Source organism: Elephas maximus, chromosome 13 (assembly GCF_024166365.1).
Source record: "Elephas maximus indicus isolate mEleMax1 chromosome 13, mEleMax1 primary haplotype, whole genome shotgun sequence".
NCBI classification, from domain to species: Eukaryota; Metazoa; Chordata; class Mammalia; order Proboscidea; family Elephantidae; genus Elephas; species Elephas maximus.
In genome coordinates this window covers 68008268-68028490 of record NC_064831.1, presented here as the reverse complement: position 1 = coordinate 68028490, position 20223 = coordinate 68008268, and the positions used below count along the sequence as shown (strand labels likewise).

The following is a 20223-nucleotide window of genomic DNA, read 5'->3' as shown; positions in this document are numbered from 1 at the left end:
AGGTAAGCATTAGGTAAGCATAGGTCACACTACTGCTAAGACAGGTCTACTAAGACTGCTGAGTGGTGAAGAGAAAGTGAACGTGAAACTAGAGCGCAAGCATGGGAGAAGGAAATTAGCCACAACTCCACCTTCTCTTAGGCTAAGACTTTCCAGCCCTCCTTCCCATGCCAGAGAAACCCCTTCACAGACCGCAGCCCAGCCTCTCCGCCGCGCCCCAGAGCCCCAGCTCCCACGCGGTTAACAGGCTCTCGCTCCGCCCCCCGGGGGAACTTCCGCGTCCTTGGCTGCCCCGCCCCCTGGGTGGTTCTGCGCACGCGCGGGGGCCATATTAGCGAGGCTACTCGGGCAGCTGCGGTGGTTTTCCGCCCGCGGAGTAACGCGCTCGGTGTAGATCTTGACTCTTCAGTGTCTTCACTCCGGTGAGCCTTTGCCCCCTGGGGACCCGCGGAAGCTTGGCCACTCTCCTCGTGGGCGGGGGTTGTGAGCGTCGAGACAGAGCTGATCCCGGCCTGCAGCCACTGCCGAGGAACCGCGGGCGCGATGACTCTGCACCGGCCTCGGTGACAGACCCGCGTCCGGGACTTGGCTCCGGCCGGCCACCGTCGGGCTCCCTGCGCGGAGCGTGGTCGGTGGGGACCAGGTCGGGAGCAGGGGAGCGGTGGGCAGGACCACGGAGTGGGCAGGTTCCGCCCCTTGAAGAATCCCGTTCGGTGAAGGTGCCAGTGAACTTAAAGTCGTCCTGTGCCCGGCATCGGGCGTGGAAATCCAGAAAGTTGTTTTTACGCGCGAATGAGATCCTCGGCAGGTCTCCCCTGTTTGTGCTCTCCTGGCTTCTCTGCTCAGGGTTATTCTTACCTTTCACCTGTCCGTTGCAACAGCCTCGTAAACTGGTTACCCTGCTGGAGTGATCTCACCAGCCAGACTGATATTTCCAAAACGCACGTCATTTCTTGTGGCTTGTAGGATCATTTGGTGGAACCTCGTTGCTTAATGGATAAAATTCAGAATTTTTACCTAGACACACGGGCCTTTTGTGACTTTATTTCTGCGTACTGTTCCAGTTTTTTAAGTCTCGGTATTCCAGTATTTGGGAACATGGACTTTGGAGTCTGAAGGCTCAGCTTTCCAACTAAGTCCCAGTGCCGTCTTTTGCAGGAATGGTAATGATGATGCCAAAGATTACCCACATAGTTCAGGACTCCGTGTCTGTCTCTGGAGAAAGCCGAAGGTGCTTAACCTGGCATTCAAGGCTCTGCATGGTTTGAATACTTGTTTAGTTCTCTAGCTTCTTTTTCTTTTCTGTTTTTTAGACTTAGGCAATTTTTTTCTTGCCCGCTGAGCTATCCTTTCTGTATCATCGTTCATGCTTTCTTCTGGAATGCCCTTCCCCTCTTCTTCCTCTTAGGCCTGAGAGTGAGTTCTCAAACTTGTTTCTGCCTCTGCCATCTCTGCTTTGGAGTCACTTTCTGTATCATTTTCTCAAAAAAGTCCTCTCGGGTATTCTTCACCCCTCTTCCTTCCCCACCTTCCACATTGCTTTGTAATTGTCTATCTGCTTCCCTTACGTGACTACCATACTGTAAGCTCTTATGGGCAGGGTTTGTTTTACCCACTTGGTATTCCAGCATCTAGCATAGTGCCTGGCACTTACCAGGTGCACAGTAAACCTTGGTTGAATGAATGGAGCAAACAAAACGATTTTTTTTTTAAGTCAGAAAATGCTTTTTAAATTGTCAGTTTTGTTTTAATAATGATCATATTTTCTTTTTGCAGGAATTATATAAAATTCAGAAAACATGGTGAGTTAATACACATGCCAGTTTGTTGTCTGAAAAATAGTGTATTGTTCATTCTTAAATTACGGACGTGCTTGAGAGAATTGAAGTGAAAGGAAAAAGACGGGATGGTATCTTCTTCCTTATTGGTTTCCCCCCACACATTGAACTTTGTATATCAGGATTTGTTTTATAAAATGGTTTGTGGGCTTGCGAGGGCTTGCTTACTTTCAGTGAGTAGGAATCACTGGTATGTTTTTCCTTTGCAGTCTCGAAGATATGACTCCAGGACTACTATATTTTCTCCAGAAGGCGAGTAGAAATTGTTCAGTCTGTCTTAAATAAACTGTTTTTTAAAGTGTTAGGCTTTTAGGGAACAAAATCTACAAACTTTTTTTTGTAGTTAAGTTTTTCATCCTTTTTGTACTTTGAATTAAGTACGGTCATCTGGTTGATTATATGCCTCATAGAAGAGTAAAAGTGAGATTCTTATTGGTAGCTTGCCAATATCACTGCTGTTTTATTTGGACCTATAGGATACCAGTGGGCCAAAAGCACAGAGTCTTAGTTTCTTCTGCTTGTGTTTTGTAGGTCGCTTGTACCAAGTTGAATATGCCATGGAAGCTATTGGACATGCAGGCACCTGTCTGGGAATTTTAGCAAATGATGGTGTTTTGCTTGCAGCAGAGAGACGCAACATCCACAAGCTTCTTGATGAAGTCTTTTTTTCTGAAAAAATTTATAAACTCAATGAGTAAGTGAGATCTTTGGAAAGATACTTGTAAAATGTCTCACACTCTTGCATGAGGACCATGTGTTGTTCATTTCATGCTTGGGGCCAAGCACTTAGTGGAGAAACAGCACTGTATAGTGATAAGAGTACAGGCTTAGCAGGCAGATTTGGGTTCAGATCCGTGCTCTACCCATACAAGCTCTGTAACCTTACACTATTAACTTTTCAGAACCTCGTAGTTTTTTGTTTTAGTGTAGTAGTGACAGTTTAATAAAGTAAAATAAGGGCAAAGCACCTAACACAGTGTCTGGCATCTAGCAGGCCTTCAAAGTATTGTTTAGAATGGCTACTCAGGGATTTTGAACTATGTATACTGAGGAATGGACCTCTTCAAGGTCTAGGAACTATTTAGCCAAGTCCTATACACTTAATAGTCCCTGGGTGATAGAGTTAACTCTCTTTGCTGCTACCCGAAAGGTTGGAGATTTGAGTCCACCCAGAGGTGCCTCAGAAGAAAGGCCTGGCAATCTGTCTCCAAAAAATCAGCCATTGAAAACTGTATGGAGCATAGTTCTACTCTGACAATGTTATCATGAGTTGGAATTGACTCAGTGACAGCTGGTGGCATACACTTAAACATTAGGCATGCAGGATTTTGCTGCTGACAGCTGGATTTACTAATTAACTTTCCCTTCAGTGGGAGTCCTGTGAAGGCTGGTTTTAAGGGCCTGTTGGTGCTGTCTGCAGAGAAGTATTATCCCTACCACAGAGCCACTCTTCAGTTCACTCAGCAACTCAAGGGTTTGGCTGAACATAGCGATAGGAGGTACCTAGGCTGTAGGAGCAGCAGGGCAGCTCTTGAGGAGCAGGGGGCAAAGAAAGGAAATGCACCTCATAGCTTGAACCTAGCCCAGGCTTCCTAGGCAGGCTTGCAAAACCCCATGCCCTCATGCCCCCTCAAGCTAAGCCCTAGGAGGTGAGAGTACCACACAGGAGCATCAGGCTGTTTATCTTTCTGTCTGGCAAAACCTTTTTCTTCTACTCTTGCCGACTCTTCAGGATTTACTTTAGCTTCTCATATTAATTTTCTTGCCATGAACACAGGGCAGCAATGACGCATAACACCTCGTTAAGGGTACATTTGTTTCTGTTTCGTGTTGGATGACATTAAACTAAAAGCCTCCTACAAGGATAAAGCATCCGTAGTTTTTGTCTGAAGGGAATAGCGGCTGCGAAGCAAGCATAGTGAATTTCTAATAGAGCATAAAAAGTAATAGAATGCAGGACTCCTTAATATAATGCCTAAATACCCCTTTCAAGCATTTCCCCTGCTGACAGATCAATCTCTTTTCTTTAAGGGACATGGCTTGCAGCGTGGCGGGTATAACTTCGGATGCTAATGTTCTAACTAATGAACTGAGGCTCATTGCTCAAAGGTACGGTCCTAATAGCGTAATCGATGATGGATGAATTAGGTTAGATGTTTCCAAGGAGAGCTCACTTTTGCAAAGGTTAAAGGCATTAAAAATCTATTAATTGAAAATGAGTGTTTTTTTTTTTAACCAAACTTCTGAAGTGTTATTTATCGTAAGGATATTAAGATGTTGACAGGTCCCCTCCTCCTTCCCTCTTCAGGTCACAAGTGCCTGTTGCGTTGTCCCCACAGCATAAATTTCCTTTCAGAGACTGTGCTGTTCAGAGAGTGTCTGGGCCACAGAGAAGACTGATCAGCTGATCTCTTTAAATCCTAGGTATTTGTTGCAGTATCAGGAGCCTATTCCCTGTGAGCAGTTGGTCACAGCACTGTGTGACATCAAGCAAGCTTATACACAGTTTGGAGGTACTAACTGGTTGGGAATTTGATTTAAAAAGGCTAAAATGTTTAATGAATTTGGACCTTTTTAAGATACTAAGAAGGAATTGAAAATTAAACAGGCAGGTGAACACTTTTCATAAGCTCCTGCTTTATAAGCTGTCGTGTAACTCATTGTGAATTTTGTTAATAGGATATTGAGAGGCCAAAATAATCTTTTCAAATCTGGAAACAGATTGCTTTTTACATAATAATGAAATTTAGCGTGGATCCCCAGTGTCTTTTTTCCCCCTCCTGACTGTTTCCCAGGCCTAGAAACAAAAGCAGAATTTATGATGGAGCTTATCTGTCATGGCCAGAACACAAAGCAGTTTATGAATGTTTAACTTCACAGGAAAGGGCTTAGCCACCTTCACTGAGCTCAGACAACTGTGAAACAAAATTTAGATTGTTGCTACAATTGACTTTTTTTCTCTTTATTACAGGAAAACGTCCCTTTGGTGTTTCATTGCTGTACATTGGCTGGGATAAACACTATGGCTTTCAGCTCTATCAGAGTGACCCTAGTGGGAATTACGGGGGCTGGAAAGCCACATGCATTGGAAATAACAGTGCAGTGAGTATTTTTGTGGTGTCACAAGATCTAGTGAAAGGTCTAATCATTACTGCAATTAAAGTAGTAATGAGAATAAACAGTATTTTAAGGTAGCTGCCACACACCTTAATGTGATACGGAAAACTGTGATTTCTGTTAGTGACAGAGTTGCTGGTACTACTAATACTGCTGGGGTTTGTTGCCTACATTTATAATGAAAGCAGATGCTAATTTTCAGTTAGAAGTTGTGAAAATAAAGATGTAATTTTTTTCCCCTTCCTAGTTCACAGACCCCCTGAATTCTACCCTGGACCCCTTGGGGATCTGAGGACCCCAGGTTAAAAACTCTGTGGACATTGGCACTCGCCTTTCCAATCCCATCACGTGTTTACCCTCTCTACCGTCAAAACTATATGCTGATTATCATGCTAGTAATAATTTGAGGCATCGTTTTTCTGACCAAGCCATATTCCTAAAGAGTGGAAAAACTTAAAGAAAATTCTATATGCTGATTCTTTATGTTTTTATAGGCAGCTGTGTCAATGTTGAAACAAGACTACAAAGAAGGAGAAATGACTTTGAAGTCAGCACTTGCTTTAGCTATCAAGGTGCTAAATAAGACCATGGATGTTAGTAAACTTTCTGCTGAAAAAGGTAATTCATGTGATCGAGCAGCTACTGTGTTAGGCCTTTAACATGTTATCTAAGTTCATTGAAATAGCAACCCTCTGAGTTAAGTGGCCTTACACCTATCTCCTAAATGAGGGCATGGGGCCTTCACGAGGTTAAGTGGCTTGACGAAGGTCAACCTTTGTAAGTTGTGGAGCCGCAATCCCACATGACATTCCAAGCTTAGTGACTTAAGGCTGAATGTTGTAAATACTCAGAGATCTGAGCCCTGCTACTTTCAGTTAACAGTTATCAGGATTTCTCATTAATGGTGTCTATGCTTGTTTATACAAGTAGCACCCAACTTATGACAGTGCTCTGTTCCAAAGACTCCGTCGTAAGTCGGTCCTGACTTAGGTCAGATATCACACTTTTTATTAGCAGCATCTTTATAAATCATAACATTGTACATCTGTGGGTGAACATCTGAGAATGATAACAGCAAATTACATGCTGCAACATTGTATTTAGTACACATTGCTAACAAGATGTACCAAAAAAAAAAGTTGTAAGTGCAGTTAGTCGTAACTCGAATACGTCTTAAGTCGGGGACTACCTGTATATATGATAAAGTGTATGTAGGAAGTTATATATTTGTATAATACACTTTTATCAGAGTTATAACATTAGCGGAGTTGTATCACCTTTTCCTGTTCTTCTGAATCTACTAATCTCTTAGATTAACCCCATGGTTCCAATTAAGGGATTTAGTTCATGTATAAGTTGTATGACCATGTAAAATGTTAATATTTCTAACATTATTCAAAAATTATAGTAAGTTAGCATATTGGCTCCTGGTAGGAGGCGCTACTCAGTTTTTTCACTACAGAAAAAATTCTTTCCCCTTCAGGTATCAGTCCACTTTTCTTGTCTGTAGCCATGGAAGCTGCTTTCCGTGCCTTTGTTTTGGAAAAGGGATTTTAAAAGTCCTTGAAAAATAAGTGCTATCATTTGTTGAAGATTCTTTCTGAGCCTTCAGAGGTTCCAACAAGGAAATTGTGGTTCTCTCTGATCAGCAGCTAATAGCAGGCCAGCTAGAGCAATTGACTGATTGTACTTTTTCCAAACCCAACCCGTTGCCATCCAGCCGATTCCGACTCATAGTGACCCTATAGGACACAGTAGAACTGCCCCATAGGGTTTCCAAGGCTGTAATCTTTATGGAAGCAGACTGCCACATCTTTCTCCCACAGAGCAGCTGGTGGGTATAAACCACTGATCTTTCTGTTAGCAGCTGAGCACTTAACGACTGCACCACCAGGGCTCTTTTTCCAGGGGAGTGACAAAACAACTGCTAAGAAGATTGGTATGGGCAGGGAGAAGGAAGATATTTAAGTAAAAATAGTAATCAAAACATTACAAGACCCAAGATACTTTGTTCCTATAAAAGTATCCACAAATTGTTAATACATGTAAAACAAGGAAGAATGGTGTGAACTAAAGCCACAGTAACGTGACGAGGTTAAGTTATGATTGCCTATTAAGCTTGTTCACTAAGAATGGCTGCCGATAATACACATACGTGTGTTTATTTCTAGTGGAAATTGCAACCCTAACAAGAGAGAATGGCAAGACAGTAATCCGAGTTCTCAAACAGAAGGAAGTGGAACAGCTGATCAAAAAACACGAGGAAGAAGAAGCTAAAGCTGAGCGTGAGAAGAAAGAAAAAGAACAGAAAGAAAAGGATAAATAGGAGACCAAATCAAGGATTTTATAACTCATTTTGGGCACCATTTCAGTGTAAGACCTGTCCTAATCTTTCACACTGAGAGAGCTTTGACTTTTTTTTTAACTTGTGCAGTGAGGAAATAGGACATTACATGCTGAACTGGGTCCTTGTTATTTCTGTTCAGTTGAATACCTTATGGTAATGATTGCTCTTCATGGACATCTTACAAGATTTTTTGTTTGTTTTTTGAATAAAACTTAGAAGAATGGAAATGGTGTATTTACTATATAAGAAAATGTAGCAGTAATTGATAAAGATGCCGGGATGAATATCTTCTTTTCATGCTTTGTTTGTACTGTGGCAACCCTTTAGTTACTTTTAAATAGGGTGTTAAAACTGACAGAAATGTAACCGCTATAAAAAGGGGAAGATGGGAGCTGTGCACTGAAGATTTCCTTTGCTGTCCTTCACCTAGCATCTTGGAGAGTCTGTAGCTGTCTATAGTCTATAGCAGAGAGCTGCCCTCCCCCTAGGCCTAATAAAACAAACAAACAAAAAAAACCAAACCCAGTGCCGTTGAGTCAATTCCGACTCAGTGACCCCATAGGACAGAGTAGAACTGCCCCATAGAGCTTCCAGGGAGCACCTGGCGGATTCAAACTGCTGACCCTTTGGTTTAGCACTTAACCACTATGCCACCAGGGTTTCCCTAGGCCTAATAGGATGATACGTATAAGGTCTGTCCAGTGGAAAGTGTATGACATTTCCGTTCTGACTGCTGGCAGCCTTCAATGTTGATTTAAAAAATCAGTTGTCAGGTCAATTCCAATTCATGGCAACCTTCCATGCTCCATAGGGTTTGTGATGACTGGTTTTTTTCCGAAGGAGATGGCCAGGCCTTTCTTCGGAGGAGTCTCTGGGTGGGCTCGAACCTCTAATCTTTGAGTTAGCAGCCAAGCGCAATATCAATCCTTAATATTGATAAAATACAATGGATTGTGGCAGCTATTAATACTTAAAAAATTATATGTGTGAGCATACACCCAAATGACTATAATAAAACCTGAAAGGTATAGATAAAACGAAGCCCTGTGTACTTACCACCTAGATTAAGAAACAACCAGTACTTTTGAAGCACCTGTATAACCCTTTCGGCTCTCTTTCTACCCTCAAGAAATGATAACCATTATTCTGAGTTGTGTGTTGGTCATGCCTCTTAGCTATGGCTTTTACACTGTTCCATCCCCATTCTGGCTCTCCTCCTTCCACTGGCAGATAGTCCAGCTAGGTCTGCCTGTCGGAGAACTACTCTTTTCACGGTGGGCACAGTCCTCAGGTGGCCAGATGACCCACCTCTGTCTCAGTGATTGAGAATGAACACGTGGACTGAGTGAAGCCAGAATTGATGGAGGGTATGAACTGCCCACAGCCAGCATCCCAACCTGTGTGGAAGATGTAGTATAGTAAGAGAAGTTAGGCAAACAGAAAAGTGCAAACGAGATGAGAATAGTTCAGTTCTGGCTGAAGCGAACTCCACTGATGGACTTTTGCTTGACTGTTGCTGGCTTAGGTTTTTGAGGGCTTTATGATTGACGTGACAGAGCAGTGCTCCTTAAAAGTGTGGTCTGTGGAACGGCAGCTTCAGCTCCAGCTGGGAATTTGTAAGGAATGCAAAGTCTCGGGTCCATCCAGACCTACTGAATAAAAATCTCTGGGGATGGTGCCCAGCAAACTTTGAACACAACGCACAAGTGATTTTTGTGCTAAAGTTTGAGGATCACTTTCCTGCATATTGGACCCCTGATGGTGCAGTGGTTAAGAGCTCAGCTGCTAACCAAAAAGTCAGCAGTTTGAGTCTACCAGCCCCTTTCCCTCTTTAGAAACCCTGTGGGGCAGTTCTACTCTGTCCTATAGGGTTGCTATGAGTCAGAATTGACCAACGGCAACGGGTTAAGGGTTGCTGTATGTCAGAATCACCTGGGAAGCTTCTGAAATTTCTTGTTCCCAGACTGTATGCCATACCAATTAAATCAGCATCTGGTGTGGGGCCCAGGTATTAGCATTTTTTTAAAAAAGCTTCCCAGGTGATTTCAATGTGCAGCCTGGGTCGCAGGGCCTCCTGGCTTCCAGGGTTTGCCTGATGCAGTCTGAGCAATCTTCATTACAGCAATCTTCATCTGAATGAAAAATCTTCATTCCTTGGGCTATGTATAATTATTTACTTAGGATAAATTTAGTGGTGAGCAGGGGCTCTCCTCCACCAAGACCAAACATTTCATTCTCCATCTGGGCAAAACTCTTGGGTGCACCACCAGCTCAGAAGCACCTTGACACAAACATGAAACTAAAGAGAACTGAAGTTGGAAATCTTCAGTCAAACCTTTAAAGTCAAAATCTTAAGTGTTTTTTTTTTTTTGGTGGATTATAAATCATGCTTTTAAGACATACCTTGTGTCCCTATGTGTAATTTTACATCTGATGTTTTTCTCAATCAGAAAATAAGTGAGATTCTGGAATTTCTACAGTCTAGCACTTTGACAGTGCTGTGAAAACATCTGTTTCAGCAATGCAAAGATATTCCACACGGGAAAAAAAATCGGAAAGGGGATTTTTTTTTTTTTATTGACCACTTACCACGATGCTGGTAATTTTAAGTGATAGGGATACATGGGGGGATGAGATGTGTCCTCAGCTCTTAGCTTGCAGTCCTGCAGGAAAAGCAGGGCTAGAACCAACTACTTCAGGTGGAGGAAGTGGCTATATACTAAAGGCCAGGGAGTAAAGGGAGAAGGAACTGCAGGTGCAGAGATCTGGTGGTAAAAAGCTTCATATTTACAGAGAGCAAGTAGCTGAGCAGAGCTACGGCATAGCTTTTTGAGGGAAGATGGTTATTGACAAGAGATAAGATTGGAAATGTCCACTATGGTGAGAAGAAGAAAGCTTTGCAAATCCTGGAGTCTGTTTTATGCAATGCAGAGGTCACTGAGAATTTAGAGTGAAGGAGACAATTACACTCTAACTTGTTTAAAACAATGATTCTGGAAGTCCAGAAGATGGATTAGGTGGGAAGAGACAGCAGGGAGACTAGTTAGGAGGCTACCAAAATAGTATGGGGAGGAAGGATGAGGTGAGGGCCCAAGGCAGCAGTAACAGGAATGGAGAAGAGAGGAAGTGCCGAGAGTAAGGGATGAGGGAGAAGGGGTAAAGGATGGCTGCAGACTCTGATTCAAGAGAGTAGTTAACGTCTCATCTAAAAAGGCATTAAATGAACATGATGACGTACTCAAAATGTTCTAATGTCTTTTTTATTATTGTTGTTACAGTGTGAGATCCGATGGCACTGGCACTGGGTTTAGTGTGAGATCAAGTACAGACTAATATCCCTGAGAGGGAAGAACTCTAGAAACGACCTTGCATACAGTTACGCATTGCAGTAAAACCAAACCCAAGGCCCCACCTCCAAATATACCCTTCTACCATTTTAAGGTTCAACTTTTATCCTATAATAGAAAAAAATTATTACAATAGGGATACAAAGTTCATGCTAGTAGAAATCTGAGGACAAATAAAACATCAAAAATAAAAACAGCCTTAATGTTCTTCTAGATGTTTTAGTGGGCATACAGATATGCAGATTTTTTTAACAGGAAAATTCAGTATCTACTCCTCTGTAACGTGCCTTTCTTCACTTGTGATATGATGAGCATTTTTTGTGCCAATATTAATCAGTAACAGAACAGTATTCCATGGTATGAAGTTTCTTCATATGGTAAAGTTTAACAATGCCCTCTTGATGGTCATTTAGGTTGTTACTAATTTTTATTCATTTGTTAAACAGAGCCATGATTAATATCCATATGGTTAAATCTTTGGAGCTATGTGTAATTATTTCCTTAGGATAAATTTCTATCAGTGGAATTACTAGGTCAATGGTTGTGGACATTTTCGAGGCTTTTGGTACATGTTGTTAAATTATGTCTGCCCTCCAGAAAATTATACTGATTTATACTCCAGTAGGCATGTGTGATAGAATTTTGCAAAACCAACCAATTATTCATTGTAGATACCTTTTTTCAACAACATAAACAGTGACTATACACATAGACCTCGCTGGATGAAATGCACGGGAATCAAATCCTCTACATCTGTGGAAAGAGATAATGAAGAAGCTCAGCATCATTGGTCAGGACAAGGCCAAGGGCCAACTGCAGAACAGACCATCAATTGCTCATACACAAGTTCAAGCTGAAGCTAAAAAAAAAAATAAAACAAGCCCATAAGAGCCAAAGTATGACCTTGAGTATATCCCACCTGTATTTAGAGACCATCTCAAAAATAGATTTGTTGCATTGAACACTAATGACTGAAGATCAGATTAGTTGTGTGAAGACATCATACGTGAAGAAACCAAAAGGTCATTAAAAAGATAGGAAAGAAATAAACGACCAGAATTGATGTCAGAAGAGACTCTGAAACTTGCCCTTGAATGTAGAGTAGCTAAAGCAAATGGAAGAAATGGTGAAGTAAAAGAGCTGAACTGAAGATTTCAAAGGGTGGCTCAAAAAGGCAAAGTATTATAAAGAAATGTGCAAAGACCTGGAGTTAGAAAATCAAAAGGGAAGAACATGGTCAGCATTTCTCAAGCTGAAAGAACAGAAGGAAAATTCAAGCCTCGAGTTGCAATATTGAAGGATTCTATGAGCAAAATGTTGGATGACGCAGGAAACATCAAAGGAAAATGGGAGCAATACATAGAGTCACTGTACCAAAAAGAATTGGTCAACATTCAACCATTTCAGGAGGTAGTACGTGATCAAGAACCAATGGTACTGAAGGAAGAAATCTAAGCTGCACTGAAGGCATTGGAAAAAACAAAGCTCCAGGAACTGACAGAATACCAATTGAGATGTTTCAACAAACGTTGGGAGCATTCACTTGTCTATGCCAAGAAATTTGGAAGACAATTAACTACCTGGCCAACTGACTGGAAGAGATCCATATCTGTGCCCATTCCAAAGAAAGGTGACCCAACAGGATGTAGAAATCATAGAACAATATCATTAGTTTCACATGAAAATAAAATTTTGCTGAAGATAATTCAAAAACGGCTGCAGCAGTACATTGATAGGGAACTGCCAGAAATTCAAGTCGGGTTCAGAAGACTGCATGCAATGAGGGATATCATTACTGATGTCAGATGGATCTTGGCTGGAAGCAGAGGATTCCAGAAAGATGTCTACCTGTGTTTTATTGACTATGCAAAGGCATTTGACTGTATGGATTATAACAAATTATGGATAACATTGTGAAGACTACAAATTCCAGAACACTTAATTGTGCTTATAAGGAACCTGTACATAGCCCGAGGCAGTCATTCTAACAGAACAAGGGGATGCTGCATGGTTTAAATTCAAGAAAGTTATGTGTTGGGGTTGTATCATTTCACCATACCTATTCAATCTGTATGCTGAGCAAATACTCCAAGAAGCTGTACTATATGAAGAATGGGGCATCAGGATTGGAAGAAGACCCATGAACAACCTGTGATATGCAGATGACTCACCCTTGCTTGCTGAAAGTGAAGAGGACTTGAAGCACTTACTGATGAAGATCAAAGACTACTGCTTTCAGTGTGGATTACACTTCAATGTAAAGAAAACAAAAATCCTCACAACTGGACCAATAAGCAACATCATGATAAGTGGAGAAAAAAAATTGAACTTGTCAAGGATTTCATTTTACATGGCTCCACAATCAATACCCACGGAAGCAGCAGTCGAGAAATCAAACAACGCCATTACATTGGGCAAATCTGCTGCGAAAACCTTTTAAAAGTGTTGAAAAGCAAGGATGTCACTTTGAGGACTTAGGTGAGCCTGGCCCAAGCCATAGTGTTTTCAATCTCCTCATATGCATGAGAAAGCTGGACAATGAGTAAGGAAGACCTAAGAAGATTTGATGCCTTTGAATTACGGTATTGGTGAAGAATATTGAAGATACCATAAACTGCCAGAAAAATGAACAAATCTGTCTTGGAAGAAGTACACCAAGAATGGTCCCTAGAAGCAAGAATGGAGAGACTTCGCTTCATGTACTTTGGACGCATTATCAGGAGGGACCAGTCCCTGGAGAAGGACATCATGCTTGGTAAAGCAGAGGGTCAGAGAAAAAGAGGCAGACCCTCGATGAGATAGACTGATGCAGTGGCTACAACAGTGGGTTCAAGCATAGCAAAGATTGTGAAGATGGCACAGGACTGGGCAGTGTTTTGTTCTGTTGTACACAGGGTCTCTATGAGTTGGAGCCAACTCGACAGCACCTAATAACAGCAACAACATCTAGGAAAATATATCAGTCATTTAGAGTTCTTGCTGTTAGTATAATTGTATAAAGATATTCCCCATTCCAAAGTGTATAGACATTATCCAGTAATTTTGTGGTTTTATCACCTTTATCATATATAATTTTAAAAATATAGTTGTTATCATATTTTCAAAAGGAAATATTTAAATTAATTATGCAATTTAACTCCACGGTTCAGACTTGGGAATTGTCCATTCTTCAGTGACTTCATAATTAAAGAAAATATGAGTCAGAATTGACTCAACAGCAATGGGTTTGGTTCTTTGGTTTTTAAGATATTGTCATCTACCTTTCTTGGTTTATTTATTTATTTTTATTTTTACTTTTTTGGTAACGGCTTTGTGGAGATATAATTTGTCTACCATACAATTCACCCATTTAAAGTGTACACTTCAATGGCTTTGGTATATTTAGAGTTGTGCAACCATTGCCACAATCCACTTTAAAACATTTTTATCACCTCAAAAAGAAACACTGTTACATTATAGCCACCATTTCCCTCAAGTCCCTCCCAACCCTAGGCAACCACTAATCTACTTTTCTGTCTTTATGTTGTTAGTTGCCCTAGAGTCAATTCTGACTCATGTCCATCCCATGTGTTACAGAGTAGACCTGCTGTGTAGGGTTTTCTTGGCTGTAATCTTAATGGAAGCAGATTACCAGGTCTTTTCTTTCATGGTACCACTGGGTGAGTTCAAATCCCCAACCTTTAGGTTAACAGTGGAGAGCAAACTCTTTGCACCATCTACCGGTCTTATTTAGATCTGCCTGTTCTGGACACTTAGTACTATTTATCAATACAACATGTGGTCTTTGGTGACGAGCTTCTTTCACTTAGCATAATGTTTTTGAGGTTCATCCATGTTGTAGAATGTATCAGTAATTCTTTTTTTTTTTTTATTGCCAAATAATATTATTTTGTATGGGTGTTTTATGGGTACCACATTTTGTTTGTCCACTTGCCAGGTAGTGGACGTTTGGATTTGTTTTTGTTTTTTTACTTTTTGGCTATTATGAATAACACTGCTATGGACACTTGTACACAGTTTTTGGATAGATGAGTGTTCTGATTTATTTTGGGTATATATACCTAGGAGTAGAATTGCTGGGTCATAACTTGGTTTATTTTTAATTCATCTTTATACCGTGTACTCATATTAGCAGTATAGATTTTGAAAGGAATCTGCTTCCACCTATTTTCTCCAATAACAGCCAAGTGAAAATGGGAAATGGGTTGAATATTGGAATAAATATATATGAATTTGTTAATTATTGTTTAAGTAGGTCTCGCAGTTGGAGAGGATGTTCACTTCTTTTCATCTTGGCAGGGAGAATCATTTCTCTAAGTTCCTTTATACTTAACACTACGAGAGGTCAAGCCTTTGGTTCTGTACCCAAGAATCTTATGTAATAACATTCTTTTGAAAAATTCATACAGAATGGGAGAATCCAGGGTAACTTGTCTTCTGAGTCCCAAATAATCTAATAAACTTACTTGTCCTGGTTACAAAAGCAATACATGATCACTTTGGAAAATAGACAATAAAATAAAAATTGCCCATATCTTGCCCTTTGGTAGTCACCGTTAACTCATTTCATTTGCCCACTTTAGATGCTGAGTAAGTATCTGCTGACTTTAGCAAAAGTGTAGAAAGCTATTTTAACATAGCCTTAATGGAGAATTTAAAGTACATCTTTTCCTTCTCATTGCTTTTTTAAAAAGCATTTTGCAGTCTTAGAAATCCCTGTTTCTCTATATGACAGAGCAGAAACTACCATTTGTTGAGGAAACGGTAAGTGCCAATCACTATATGCATTAGAGCTAACTCTCAAAACAACCTTGTAAACAGTTATTGCAATTATAGCTCTCAGTTATTGAAGGCCTACTATGTGCTCAGTGACTTAGTGGCAACCTTTTCTATTATAAAAAATGTAGTTGGGAAAACCAAAGCTCAGAAAATAAGTAACTTGTGTTAAGTCACACAGCTCCAGTGTCACCATTCCAGCACAAGCCACCACTATCATCTCTTGCCTGGACTTCTGTAACAGCCTCCCATAATTGTCCCCCCACCCCCCCATCCATTCTCAGCTTCACTGCTAGTGTGATCTTTTAAATATGTAAATTAGAGAACATATTTTAACCTTTCATTGGCTTTCCATCAGAGAATTTCACACCTTTACCGTGAAGCTAAAGAAGTTGAAGCTTTGGCGCCTTCCACTTGCATAGTCCTTCCAAGGCTCTGGGAAGGAACCCTGTCCATGTATTCTTATGCTCATGTTTTTGTAAAATTTGCGAAAGCAAGCTATCTTAACTGCAACTGATAAATACCACTGTATGTTTCCACACAAACTCCCCCTGCTGTTGGGAAGTATTGGGGTGACTGTGGATGTAATGGAATATTATTTATTTGCAGCCATTTCCATCTACAGTGACATTATTGTTAACCATTCCAGTATAGAAATGGGTTCCAGGGAATGTCCTCCCTCTCACTGTGTCAACTCAGCAGGCATCATGACAGGAAGGAATGGGAACAGAAGGTGTATCACCACAGGAATGACATTGTGGTGTCCATCATGGGAAGTTTGCTGATAGTAGAAAAGAAACAAGGCTTGAAATATGTGGAGTCAGAAGCTAGTCTATGGCAAATTCTTCCAATCCTCAGATGTGTAAAATTAAGTTGAGGGTTCAGTTCTCATCAATGGCTAGTTTTTCCCTTGATAAAAAATTTCCGGAATTTAACATCAGTCCTCAAGCTTTATGTGACATAAACAGAAATGAGTTGTGAATCTGAGACTTTCTAAAATATTAATAAAAACCAAATTTTCATCAACCGTGTTGAAGAAAGGACTGAATTGTCTCTCTATTCTATCTATAGAGAGGTTCTTAAAAAAATTACTGTCATATGGAGAATATTGATACTGTTGTTTTGCTAGGTGCTGTCAAGTTAATTCCAACTCATTGTGACCCTATGTATAACAGAACAAAAAGTCGCTCAATCCTGTGCCATCCTCACAATAGCACAAATGTTTGTGTCAGTCCATCTCATTGAGGGTTTTCCTCTTTTTTGGTGATCCTCTACCAAGCATGATATCTTTCTCCAGGGACTGGTCCTTCCTGATAACATGTCCAAAGTAAGCAAGATGACATCTCACTATCCTCACTTCTAAGGAGCATTCTCGCTATATTTTTTCCAAGACATATTTGTCACCAAATGACTGAAAAGATCAGATATAATCAAGGATCAAAATATTCTTTTCCCTCAAAAAGATACTTTTACACCAGCGTTCACTGCAGCATTATTTATAACAAGCCCAAAAGTGGCAACAACCTAAATGTCCATCAACAGATGAACGGATAAACAAGATGTGATACATACCGACAATGGACTATTATTCAGTCATAAAGAGAAATGAAGTTCTGATACATGCTACTATATGAATTAACCTTGAAAACATTATGCTAAATGAAATAAGTCAGACCCAAAAGGATAAATGTTGTATGAACTCGCTTTATACGAAATAGCTAGAATAAGCAAATGCAGAGAGACAGAAGTTCATTAGCGGTTACCAGGGAATGGGGAGAGGGGGGAGCGGGGAGAGGGGGGAGCGGGGAGAGGGGGGAGCGGGGAGAGGGGGGAGCGGGGAGAGGGGGGAGTGGGGCTCATTGCTTAAGAGGCACCCAGTTTCTGTTTGGGATGATGAAAAGCCTTTGGAAATAGTGGGGAAGGTTGTACAACATGGTGACTTAGTTAATATTACCAAATTGTACACTTAAAAATGGTTAAGATGGAAAATTTTTCATTATATATCTATTTTACCACCATAAAATAAAAGATATATTTATCTCTTGCCATACAGGTGACCTCAAGTACTCTTTGCTTTGTAAAAAATTGAGAACACCTAAAATTAATCAGGCATGTTACAGAAGGGCAAGGGAGGGTTGTTTCTGGCATGAGGCAGCTGAGGGACTGGAAATAATCAAATGGTTTCCAATTTTGAAAGATTTGGATCAGGTGGCTTAGAGGTAGATTAAAGGTAATCAATTCTCTGCAACAATAAATGTCATACATTCCTCTAACCTTCAGAGGGAGCTTTCTGTATTGCTAAGAGGTTGCTCAGCTGCTCTTGCTTCTTATCCTTATTGAAACCTTGACATCAATTAGTGTTCCACCGGAAATGAAGCAAGATGAGAAAGTGAACTCTTGCTGAGTAAATTAGAGTAGATAATTAGAGATTCCCAACCTCGTTAGAGAAGCAGCTTCCTTTTGGTTTTATTTTATCCTTAAAAAAATTACAAATGGAAATAAAATGTATTTAATTGGGAAAAACGTTTATGCTCTTTGAAATCAGGATTTCATAGTATCACTTGATTTAAGTGGAGATAATATAATGGGCAATCACAATTAAGTTCTAAGATGATAGTTATCCTGATATGTAGTCACAAATTTCTGGAGCATTTGTTGTCTCTAACTACAATATAACTTGTTCTTTGGATTCATTTTTGGTGTATGTGGTAGTGTGCCTTTCATGTCCAAAATAGAAAGCCTAAGAGAGACACAGGCTGTCTATTTAGTAAGAATATTTAAATTCTCTCTTTGGCACAGAATTAAATATTTGCAATTGTGTCTTGTAGGCATTAAAATAAGGGCATAATTTCTTAAATTTACAATTGCATATAATTTATGGAGAACAAGTCACTTAATCTAATAAATATTTATGTATTCCTGGTAAATTATGTTTATTTGATATACAAATGTTGCACTTTTATATATTAAATAACTACAAATCTGCTGAAGGAATTTATCTACAGAAATCCATATTTGTCTTAAAAGAAAAATCCTTTCTTGATGTGACTCATTACTTCCAGATTTAAAAGCTTTTGACATTTGGGGATATGGGGTATTATATTTTCTTCTAGAAAATAATATCTTCATTTATAACAAGAGCTGGTATTTGTCTAGGATACATTATAACTTACTCTGTTTTGTAGCTGAATTGCCCTTTCTGGTTGGTAATTGGGTCTGTGACATTGTGCTGTATATATGCTATTATTAAATTCCTATACTTTTTTTTTTTTTAGTATAGGGACAGCTCAGTTTTATCTTTGGTTTATATTTTTGTGATATTTGATTTTATGTACTACTATTTGGTTATTACAAATTCATGAAAATATGGCCAATTAATTTTCTTCCTTAAAGCTCTCCACATTAAAATGACTACTGCATTTTTACATTTTGATTGAGGCCATTGAAATAGCCCTTGAAACGGACCTTTTATTTTTATATCATTTTTTGAAGGATTGAATTTTAATATCCTATCAAATACTTGCTTTTTGCCTTTAATCTGTGAAAATGCATTAAATTTCAGCAGTAAAATTGGCAGCAACCATTTTTATCTTTAATTAACTTTTCAGTTTGGCTTTCATCTTAAAGACTCACAGCAGAATTTATCACCAAGCTGTAATGGAAGTGCTGAATGGAAGTTTCTGAGAATCCGCCTAGCTCTGAATTTAGCTCAGCTGACCCCATTATAAAAAGGAAAAGTCACCAACAACATTGATATAAAAGACAACTCATTAGGCCACACCAGTCACAGATCACGTTTATTTTTGACTCCTGTTATTTATCCGGCCTCCTAATTTTCTTCCTGTGCACCCTCTTTTAACTCCAAAGTACCAACTGCCCTTTGCTTGAGGTTTTATAAGTGCAGAAGCTCACCGGAGAACAACTGTCACACAAATAATATTAGCTGCCATCTATCGAGCACTTAGGCACTGTGCTAAGTTCTTTACAATTACTCTTTTTTGCAAGCCAGGTATCACAGTGCCATTTGAAAGATTAGGAATGGGATTTAAAAAGAGAGATAGTTTAGTTCAGCAAACAGTTAAGTCTTCGAAGTCAGGCCACCCGGGTTTAAATCCCTGTTCACCAGATTGTAGCTCACCAGAGCTCTGAGATCTTGGACAAACTACTCATTGCTGTCAAGTCAATTCTAACTCATAGCAACCCTATAGGACAGAGTAGAACTGCCCCATAGAGTTTCCAAGGAGCAGCTGGTGGATTCGAACTGCTGACCTTTTAGTTAGCAGCCAAGCTCTTAACCACTGTGCCACCAGGGCTCCAGCAAACTACTTAAGGTTCATTTACTCATCTACCAAACATTTGGAGCACGTACTGCATGTGCTCAGTGTACTGGGCCTACAGTGATGAATACAACAGACAGCTGCTGCCCTCCTGGAGCTTATCTATAGGGGGAACAAGACACACTAAAGAACATGCAATTGGAAATTGTGAGAAATGTGGTGAAGAGAGGGAACGGGGGCAGTGATAGAGAGTAAAGGAAGAGGGAATGGAGGGACCAACTTAGCTAAGGTGGTCGGGAAGGCTGCTGTCAAGAGAACAAATCAGTCCAGTCCTGAAGGAGGAGGAGGACTTAGTTAGGAAAGCAAGGGAAGAAGAGGGGAGGGGGAAGAATGCTCCAGCCAGAGGGAACAGCCTTTGTGAAGGCCCTTGGACAGGAATATGCTTGGTGATCCTGGTGACGGAAAGGGACTTGTACAGCTGGAACTTAAGGTGCAAGGGAGAGGGCCAGGCCATAGCAAGG

At 40.2% G+C, this 20223-nt stretch overlaps 1 protein-coding gene across 1 annotated transcript; it reads left to right on the top strand.

Annotated features, from left to right (window-relative positions):
- The first annotated feature begins 307 nt into the window (after positions 1–307).
- Positions 308–10998, top strand: PSMA4 (proteasome 20S subunit alpha 4). The gene is made up of 9 exons (XM_049852873.1): positions 308–422; positions 1777–1802; positions 2048–2090; positions 2370–2532; positions 3870–3947; positions 4263–4351; positions 4810–4940; positions 5450–5573; positions 7127–10998. The coding sequence occupies exons 2-9, from the start codon at positions 1800–1802 to the stop codon at positions 7279–7281; spliced, it is 786 nt and encodes a 261-aa protein (XP_049708830.1). The 5' UTR covers positions 308–422; positions 1777–1799; the 3' UTR covers positions 7282–10998.
- Positions 10999–20223: the final 9225 nt, after the last annotated feature.

Bases quoted from the DNA above. Each gene is read 5' to 3' on its own strand.
- PSMA4 (XM_049852873.1), top strand. The intron at 3,948-4,262 runs GTACGGTCCTAA...TTTAAATCCTAG, and splicing joins CTGAGGCTCATTGCTCAAAG to GTATTTGTTGCAGTATCAGG. The intron at 5,574-7,126 runs GTAATTCATGTG...GTTTATTTCTAG, and splicing joins TAAACTTTCTGCTGAAAAAG to TGGAAATTGCAACCCTAACA.